The sequence below is a fragment of the Phyllopteryx taeniolatus genome, chromosome 20 (assembly GCF_024500385.1).
Source record: "Phyllopteryx taeniolatus isolate TA_2022b chromosome 20, UOR_Ptae_1.2, whole genome shotgun sequence".
In the NCBI taxonomy this organism is placed as follows: Eukaryota; Metazoa; Chordata; class Actinopteri; order Syngnathiformes; family Syngnathidae; genus Phyllopteryx; species Phyllopteryx taeniolatus.
In genome coordinates, this window is record NC_084521.1 from 3,723,175 (window position 1) to 3,732,587 (window position 9,413).

The window sequence follows — 9,413 nt, forward strand, 5'->3', positions numbered from 1 at the left end:
ACTGTATTTTGAAACCCTAACCCTTATTAAACCTTACTTTAATACCATGTTTTGAAACCCTAACCCTGTTTTTAAACCCCATTTTGAAACCCTACTTTAATACCATTTTGAAACCAAATTTTAAAACCCTAACCCTGTTTTGAAACCTAATTTTAAAACCCTAACCCTGTTTTTAAAACCTACTTTGAAACCCTAACCCTCTTTTTAAACCCCAACCGTTTTTAAACCCTACCTTGAAAACTTAACCCTGTTTTTAAACCCTACCTTGAAACCCTAACCCTTTATTGGTATGTAAATCAAATTTTCAGATTTTTCACCCACGTTTGTTGCTGAGGAACAGCAACAATGTTCCTGTGTCAATCTGGCCCGCGGCATGTTTAATGATCTAAAACACACACACACTATAATCAATCAAGAAAGAAAATACCAATAAACAATTTTATTAACTCCATTACTCACCACATTTCAATCAATACTTAGTTATTATTTATTCCATATTGACTTGTTCATTAAAAATCAATTAAAAAGTGAACAGTGTTTAACTGTACAATGGGTCAATTTGACCCAGGGTGTGTTTGATCATCCAGAACTGTCAGAAACGAACAAAATCTCAATAAACAATTCCATTAACTCTTTTACTCCTGATTTCAATCCATATTTATAGACCTGTTTTTCATAAAAATGCACGTTAAAATTGCTGTTTCACGGAAAATGGGTCATTTTGACCCACAACATAATAGGAGGCTTTTAATTCCAAAATAAGACAATTTGTCATCTTGAAATGACACTAAACAACCCATTTAGCGGCTATGCAATGACACTGTCTAATAAATGGATAATCAGCTACAAAGTCATTTTTAGCAATACGTGAATTCCTAAGAAAAGAAAAGAAAAGAAAAAACACTTAATAGGCCATTTATTGTGCATTTTAAGTACATCCCTAGTTACTCCGGTACAGGAAATGGCTTCTTAGTATCACAAGCGACTAACGTCACGCTACCGTAACGCCGCTCCGTGACAGGACGGCACAGGACAGGACGGGATGTGCTTCACCCGGAAGGAGCGTAACGCGCAGCAGTCCTGCGCACCTCTTAAAAAAAAAAAGAAGAAAACAATGGGGGGGTGCAGCTTTAGAGGCGTGTTTGTTTTTGTCAAGTGTCCTCAGGGTCAAAGTTGCCGAGGGGTTCATTCATCGCTGATGGCGGGCAGCTGCTTCTCGATGAAACGCTTGATGTCCACCATCTCCTGCACAGATGAGACAAATATCTTTTTAAGGGGCTGCGCCAGTGCCCTAATATTGAGATGAAAAGTGAAATATCAGTCTGTCCGGTACAATAATTACATGATAAAATATTTTGCAGTCTGGTGTAATAATAACCAGATTAATGTGGTTATATGAATATTCACAGGCCTATTTAAAACTCATTCACTGCCAGCCTTCCCAGTTAACATGGATATGTGACGTCTAAAGCCGTCAATAGCAGTTAATTTTTTTTTTCCGTTGTTGCACGGCTGGTCTAGCGGACCTCTGGACAGGCGCTGTGCGGAAGGCCCGGGTAGGCCTTGAAGGTGACGTTGTCGGGGTCCAGGAGGCTCTTCAGCTTATCGGCCGTGCGACTGCCGAAGGAGAAGGGCACCAGCGGGTCGGCGTCGCCGTGGCACTGCAGCACGGGCACGTCCTTGTGGGCGCCGCCCGCCGACGCCTACGAGAGATTTGTCAGCATTAAGCAGCGTCACTAGAATGACAAGACATGCTTTTTCTTTGGCTTTTTTTGCAGCGAAAATGGGTGTTAAGAAGACATGAAATGAGAAGATTTCCATTCATGTCAATTAAGTGGTGTCCTGATACTTTTGTCCAGCGTCATCACAAACCCAAGATGTGCCGTTTTGTCTATTTTAACGCTTAAATGCAGTCTATTTATTTTTACACTTGCATGTCTGCCATTTAAACCTTGTCTTGTATGGGTACTAAAGGTTTTGGAGGGCCACGGTTTAACCCTGGAACAGATCATTTCAATTACTTCCTATAGGAGAGGGAACAACATGGAGGTTGTAATTAAGACATTTAAGATATATTTAAAAAAATAATAATAAAGAAAATCATTGCAGAAAAAACATATTCACGAAAACATTTCTGAGTGACAAAAATAAAACTAAATAATAATATTAGCAATAATAAAATGATTAAACATAAATATAAATATATACAACTATTTCCCAGTTAACGAGTGACAATAGCTAATATATGATATAAACTTATTCAATTTTAGAAAATAAGTGAATGACTCAAACAAAACAAGAAAAATGTGAATTACAAATTAAATTAAGACATCTAATGACAAAACTCTCATGTAAGAAAAAAAATTGTGATTAAATAGTAACTTATGATTAATAATATTTTTTTAAAACCCCTTTAAAGGGATCAAAGAATGCTGAATTAATTAAATAAAAAATTACTTTAGGTAACGTAATGACAAAATTCTCATGCAATAAAGAATTTTTAAATAGTAACTTGTGACAAATAATAATTGTATTTTTTTAAAACACCTTTCATAGGACCAAGGAGGCTTAATTAATCAATTCAACAATAAAATAGAAATACAGAAAATGCTAATGAATAACCATCCATCTATTTTCTGTGGCGCTTCTCGTCATGAGGGTTGCTGTGCAAGTTGACAAACTGGAGGTGGGACGTTCGTACCTGGGGGAAGGCGTTGCGCAGGGGAAGCCAGCAGCTGAGGGCGACCACCCCGGCCAGCCTCTGCTGGGCGGTCAGAGCCGTGTACAGCGACAAAGCGCCGCCCTGAGGTGTGAAATAACGCCAAACATGTCAGGCCCCCCCCCCTCGTGAGCATTTAAAATATAATAACCTCCCCTCCAAAAAAACAATACAAAAAAAAACTCACCTGCGAGAATCCACCCAGGATGATTCGATGGGAGGGAATGCCGTTCTTCACTTCCTGCTCTATCATGGCTTTAACTGATGACCAAACAAACGTCCGTCACTCACTGAAACCGACACAATGGCATCATTTTTGAAGGAACGCACGCACTGTTGTCTGACGCTCTCTTGATGCCGGCCGAGTCTTCTTCCGCTTCCGGACTCAAGCCGTAAATGTCGAACCTGAACCCAAACGCAGAAATGTGACTCCCAGTATATGCAAATGTGGATGGAATATACATTTATGTGCATGTACTTACCAAGAAGGCATGGACATTCGCATATTTAAGGTGACAGGCATGGTAGGGCTGTAAAATTTAGAAAGCATTCAAAACAATACCGCCCCCACTATTTCATGTCAAACAGGGGAAGAAGACCAACAGATTTTAATGTTAAGATATATGCAAATTTGTATATGAATTACATACGCATGTGGACAAATGTACTTGACGTGAGGCATCCTGATCCCACCGAACGCTTCTGCCCAGCCGTGCCTGTTGAAAAACATGCCAGAAAATGCATTTACAGTTATATAGTTACAATATTAATACACAGTGAACTTTATGTACAATACACCGATGCAGGGTACATCAAATTAGGACAATATATCCCAAAAATATTGAATTAAATAAATAAATTAGAGCTTTATGAAAATAAAAACGTGTAAAACAAATTGTCAATATTACTGTATTGTACATTGAACTAGCACGAATGGTTGGACGTAAACATGCCGAATCATGCTCTAAAGTTTCGGTGTGGGTGAAGTCATTTGATTACAGTAAATTAGCACCCCTCATTTCTGTCGCATTGTAATGTTGGTTTGACCTGACTGATTTAGAATCCACGATCTGACCATGTCACAAAAAGTGGATACATTAATTACTGTATTTACTTCCTGCCATCTAATAGAAGACCATTCAATTGTTCTGTCTGTCACTATGCCGCACTGGCATAAATAGACGAACAAAGATACACTATTTATTGTAAATATAATTTTTTGAGCAATTAGGTACACAAGTATATACAGTAAATGAACAGGTCATTTAAATAGACACATTCCTCAATCATGTGATCGGATCAGTGATCGGTTATCGTTTTTTTAAACTTGCTGATCGGTCCCAAAATTCCCGATCATTTAAAGCCTAAAAATAACATTTAAAATATAATACACATTACACTCTTTACATAAAACATAAAACAATTAAATACATAAAATATAGTGTGCAGTACAATTTTCAGATGTACAGATAAAACTATTAAACAAAAATATACGGTACACACATTTCTGTACTGTACTTTGCAGAACAGACAAATAAATATACAGTCTACATACATTATAATATACGGTATGTAAAAATAACGTGACCTACCCTGTGTCACCGAGGCCGTGCAGAAAGATGACCTGCAAAGGGTTTAAAGCATCAGTTAGCTATATGCTAATGCATATTTGACATGCGTTTATGCTGCAAACAGACATGCATGACGATGCTAAGGCTAATTAAACCAACCACAGTGAGCTGGTGGTGGAAGATTGCAAGCGGGGATTAACGACTCACCGCCGCGGTGGCTTTGCGGGCAGCAGGCACGATGGCAGGTAGAGGCGCCGACATGTTATTACCGCACATACAACAACGGCAGGTACCCGTGAAGAAGTCGCTACTAAGCGAATGATCGAGTAGAAATGTCAAAAGTGTTGGAAGCACAAAAGGCATAAACGGAATGGTGTGGGGGCGGGGGGTGGTCTCCTTTGGGGAAGTTTTGTTTGTGCTCGGAGGGTGGGAAGGGGAAACAACACTACACTACTCTGCAGCCAGAGGCGGCACAGGAAGTCCCGCCTTCTCCGCTTTATGATTGGCCCTGTATAAGAATGACCTACAAAATCAAGGCGGCAATTGGTTGTCTGCAACGCCACTCTTTTTTTAACGTTTTAACGCTCCGCCGAAGAGTAAAGGCAAAGTTAGGTGATGCAACGTTTTGACAACTATTTTAAGAATTCAACGTAATTAAAATGTATTGTTAGAGTGTTTTTTCTTTTTTTAAGGCTGGGAATGTTTTTTTGTATTCAAATTTAATGAATTTATTTTAACACGTACCCGGGTAGACGCAATTCTGAATCCGGCCTTCTTCTCTTTACGATTGGTTTGCCGAAGAAAACACAAATATCAAGGCCTGTGATTGGTTTGTTAATAAAGGTGACGTTAGACGATGTAACGCTTTGTATTTTTGTTTTATAAAGAATTTAACGTATTTTGTAAGATTATACCTCTGAAGTGAAGCTTCAATTCATTTAATTTTATTTATGTATTACAATATTCATGTTGTTCAGGTCGAATCCCTTCGGAAGTCCCTTCTTTTCTGTTTTGTAATTGGCTCCTACGAAGAGCAACAAAGAATAGCAAAGCGGTGATTGGTCCCCTTAAATGCTGATGACGTGACCTGGGTGTCCTTGGCTCCTCTAGTTTGTTGGACATGTGAAGCGAGCCGTCGACCGCCACAATCATGTCTTTCCCCTACAAAACTGGTGGAAAAGCGTTCGTAGCCTTGCAGAACCTGCCGCGCATATCCCTGGCCAACCTGCGGCCCGAGCCCGGGGCCAGGAAGCTCGTAAGGTTCCATTTTGACGCACCCTAAACGCCGGCTAGCTAGCTAGCGAGGCTAATGCAAACTCGGCTAGCAGGGTTAGCTCGTGCTAATAGTTCCACGAACTGTAATGGCTGAGTCTTTGTTTAATTTCATTTCATTAGGAAAAACGTCGAGGCCGGGGCCAGCACGGCGGCAACCGCAGCGGCCGAGGACACAAAGGAGAGCGGCAGCGAGGCAACCGGCCTCGTCTCGGTTTCGAAGGCGGACAGACGCCCTTCTATCTAGCCATCCCCAAATACGGCTACAATGAAGGCCACAGGTACAGGACTTTTTGTTCCCCCCAGAAATTAAGAAAGAAAATTACAATACTCCCAGCATCTTGTAAGTTATTATATATCTTTTGTAAGAAAGTAATGACATTCCATTCATAAAATGTTTTTATAAAGTCATTTAATGACTTATGAAAGGGACCAAAGAATGCTTCTTTATGAAATTTAACAAAATAATTACAAATATTTCAAACTACCATTCATTTTGGAAAGGACATTTCTTGGTGAACTAATATTTTCTGAACAAAATCGTAAAAAAAACTGTAAAATTAAGTAAAAAGAAACTAAATTCATATTTTAGATTAAAAGGAATAACAAATTAATATTAAATGAGGATAGTTAAAATGTGTATAAAAAAATGCATAATGTAAAACAATGTTATATATAGTATACACTAAATAAAACAAAATAATAAATGTATTTTAAAGTGACATTTTACAAGTTAAAATAAAGTAATAAATAAAAAGAATACAGGTCATAAAAAAAAACTAAAGATTTCTCCCAGAATTGTATTAATTTTTTTCTGGGGGTGGTATTAGTTTTCAATTTACCAAAGAAAAAAAAATCCAGGCCCTCTGCAAACGACCTGTTGTAGTTCAACTCCAATTTGGGAAGAATTCCTTCCTGCACGATCAAATATGCAAAGGTTCCTTCCAAAAGTCCCTAGTTCCAGTGTAAAAGTCCCTCCGAGACTTGTTTTTGTGCTTCAATAGACACTCCACTATCAGAGGAAATCTGCCAGTGCGTTATGGTAAACAACCTGCTGGCTTTTGGCCATCATGTCTGCTTTTCACCCGCTAATCGACACGCTCCTCCTTCAGCCGGCGTCCTCAGTACCAGCCGCTGTCCCTGCGACGCCTGCAGTACTTGATCGACTTGGGCCGCGTGGACCCCGACCGGCCTATCGACTTGACGCAGCTGGTCAACGGCCGCGGTGTCACCGTGCAGCCACTCAAAAGAGACTACGGCGTGCAGCTGGTGGACGAGGTACGTGCCGCTCCCTGTTCCCACTGCCAGGGAGGTGAGACGATCCATAACTGCTTGGCGGCTTTGCGTGAATCTTGCCGGCAGGGCGGAGCTTGCGCCGAGGAAGAACCAACGTTGCATAATTGCCTAAGTCATTTTGGAGTGTTTTTTGGGAAACGACACACTTTTTTTATTTTGGTTAAAAAAATAAAAAATTATTGAATTTTTTTGTTACTGGTTTAAAGGAAATCATGGTTAATTGTAAAAATCTATAAATTACTTTAAAATAATATTTTAATTAAAAAAATTATGAACAAATTTATGATTAATGTAAACAAAAATCCAATTATTTTTTAAGAATTTACAGTTTATAATAAATTAAATGTATTATTGGTATGAAGAAAATCATGATTAATGGGAATAATAATTATATATTTTTAAAAATTGATGCAAGTTTTGATTTATTGTTGTTATTGGTAGAAAATTAAGAATCCTGCAAAAAAAAGTTAAAATTTGAAGAATCATTTGAGTTAAATGTGATTTAAAAAAAAAATTGTATGAAGAAAATTGATGGCAAAAAAAATCTTAATTTAAAAACAATTTAAATAAACGTTACTTTTATTAATGTACATAAAATTATTATAGAAAAACATTTTTTAAAGATTTTAAGCATTTTTAAAAATGTGAATTTTTATTATTGGTATAAAGAAAATTATGATTACTGAAAATCTATTTTTAAAGAATATTATTATTATTATTACTATATATTAATTTCAATGACATTATCCTAAATTCTATCTTTTATTTTTGTTAGTGCAACATTTTTCTAATTTCTACATTTTGTTTTGGGCTTTGTTAGTACAACTACAGAGTCTGCCAGCAGATGTCGCCACACACTCAGAAATGCCTCACACGTGCTCTTGCGTTTTCAGGGCGCTGACTTGTTCTCAGCCAAGGTGAACATCGAGGTCCAGCGCGCATCTGAGAAAGCCATCGCCGCTGTGGAGAGGAACGGCGGCGCGGTGACCAGCGCCTTCTATGACCCCATCAGCCTGGCCATCCTCATTAAACCCGTCCCGTTCTTCCAGCGCGGCCAGCCCATCCCCAGGCGCGTGCTGCCTGGCGAGGACCTGCTGCCATACTACGTGGACCCTAACAACCGCGGCTACCTGGCGCACCCCGACGACATCCAGCGGGCGCGCCTTGCCCTGGCGCAAAAGTACGGCTACACGCTACCAGACATTTCAAAAGACCGACTGTACGCTATGCTCGCCGCCCGCAAGGACACCCGACAGATCTTCTTCGGACTCGCTCCGGGCTGGATCGTCAATATGGCCGATAAGAAGATCCTTAAGACCTCAGATGAGAAACTACTTAAGTACTACAGCTCCTAGTGGACATTTTCTGTATTATTTAAGACTGTGGTTGGCAGTGGATTTATAGTATAATTTGAAATAAATTGTCAATTTAAAAAAAAATAAAAAAAAATGCATACCTACATAAGGGCACCAATAAAACAAACATACTCAACCAGTGGTTATCATGGAGTGTCAGAATTACATTAGTGGTGTACACGCTCCCGCTTCTTCACATGGAAATTTTGTTGAATTGGTGTTAGGATTATGCAGATGGCCCTTGGGGGGGGGGGGAACTCCCTCCCTTGCTGATGGGGAACACTTGATTTTAAGACATGGTGGCCATTATTAAACGTCTTGAAATATGCACGCGGCTACGCGTCTCCTTTTAAGGGAAAATGTTCCGAGTGGAGCAGGTGAGCAGGAAATCAAGACAAGTCCAAAGAATGAAAACAGGAAACAGATGCCTGCGATGTGTGTGACTTACAACTTTGAAATTAGTCACATCATGGCAGCTGTATCCTGCATCCTCCACTTTACTTTCTTCTTCTTCTGTGGCATACAATCAGAAGCAAACATACATCCTTATGCGTCGGCTCTGGATTATGGCTTGAAATGCCATCAAAATGTTAAAGACCAGGGATAGGCCATTTCCACCCCAACACTGTTTTATGTATTACCAAGTTATCAGGCTTTTTTTCCTATGACTAATTTGTCAGGAATTTGTTCATACCGGCAAGTCATTTCAACATCTGTATTTTCAGAACATTACTAAAAACCTTTTTCTTTTGTCTTACCTAATGTTGATTTTTTTTTTTTTTTTTTGCTTGTCTATAAAAAAACAAACACATATATTAGTCCCCTTTAAGAAAATTAGCTTTTTTTCATATTTCAATCAACTATTGGTAATTCAATCAAAATGTTCAAATCAATTTAATCTTTTATAAAGTACATAAAGAAAATTACACATTAGGTAGTACACGTGGATTTTTTATTTTTTTTTTTAAAGCAAACTTAAACCATGTATTTTTAAAATATATTTCTACCCAAAAATGTTTTTAAAAATCATTTTAAAAGGTTTATTTTTATTTGATTTTTAATGTTATATATTCTTTTAATATATTTAATTAGTTTGTGTTATTTCTATTGCTGTTACTGTGTTTTTGTGATATTACTATTTTTATTCTATTTATTTTACACTTCTAATTCTTTTTTTAAATGACATATCCTCCCCCTGCA

The 9,413-nt window shown here is 38.3% G+C and overlaps 2 protein-coding genes across 2 annotated transcripts; one reads left to right on the plus strand and one right to left on the minus strand.

Moving 5' to 3' along the window:
- Positions 1-424: 424 nt before the first annotated feature.
- On the minus strand, positions 425-4,775 carry LOC133470002 (acyl-protein thioesterase 1-like). The gene is made up of 9 exons (XM_061757781.1): positions 4,498-4,775; positions 4,312-4,343; positions 3,370-3,435; positions 3,202-3,249; positions 3,054-3,124; positions 2,907-2,980; positions 2,702-2,803; positions 1,527-1,703; positions 425-1,245 (listed from the first exon to the last, which is right to left on the minus strand). Exons 1-9 carry the CDS (start codon positions 4,651-4,653, stop codon positions 1,186-1,188), a joined length of 786 nt encoding a protein of 261 aa, XP_061613765.1. The 5' UTR covers positions 4,654-4,775; the 3' UTR covers positions 425-1,185.
- A 576-nt stretch (positions 4,776-5,351) lies between these two features.
- mrpl15 (mitochondrial ribosomal protein L15) lies at positions 5,352-8,541 on the plus strand. The gene is made up of 4 exons (XM_061757780.1): positions 5,352-5,545; positions 5,686-5,843; positions 6,675-6,840; positions 7,752-8,541. Exons 1-4 carry the CDS (start codon positions 5,441-5,443, stop codon positions 8,211-8,213), a joined length of 891 nt encoding a protein of 296 aa, XP_061613764.1. The 5' UTR covers positions 5,352-5,440; the 3' UTR covers positions 8,214-8,541.
- The last annotated feature ends 872 nt before the right edge of the window (positions 8,542-9,413 follow it).

Bases quoted from the DNA above. Each gene is read 5' to 3' on its own strand.
- LOC133470002 (XM_061757781.1), bottom strand. From the start codon at position 4,653: ATGCCTTTTGTGCTTCCAACACTTTTGACATTTCTACTCGATCATTCG. The intron at 3,250-3,369 runs GTATGTAATTCA...TAAATTTTACAG, and splicing joins AAGTACATTTGTCCACATGC to CCCTACCATGCCTGTCACCT. The intron at 1,246-1,526 runs GTCCGCTAGACC...TCATCTGTGCAG, and splicing joins CGCACAGCGCCTGTCCAGAG to GAGATGGTGGACATCAAGCG.
- mrpl15 (XM_061757780.1), top strand. From the start codon at position 5,441: ATGTCTTTCCCCTACAAAACTGGTGGAAAAGCGTTCGTAGCCTTGCAG. The intron at 5,844-6,674 runs GTACAGGACTTT...CTCCTCCTTCAG, and splicing joins GGCTACAATGAAGGCCACAG to CCGGCGTCCTCAGTACCAGC. The intron at 6,841-7,751 runs GTACGTGCCGCT...TTGCGTTTTCAG, and splicing joins GCGTGCAGCTGGTGGACGAG to GGCGCTGACTTGTTCTCAGC.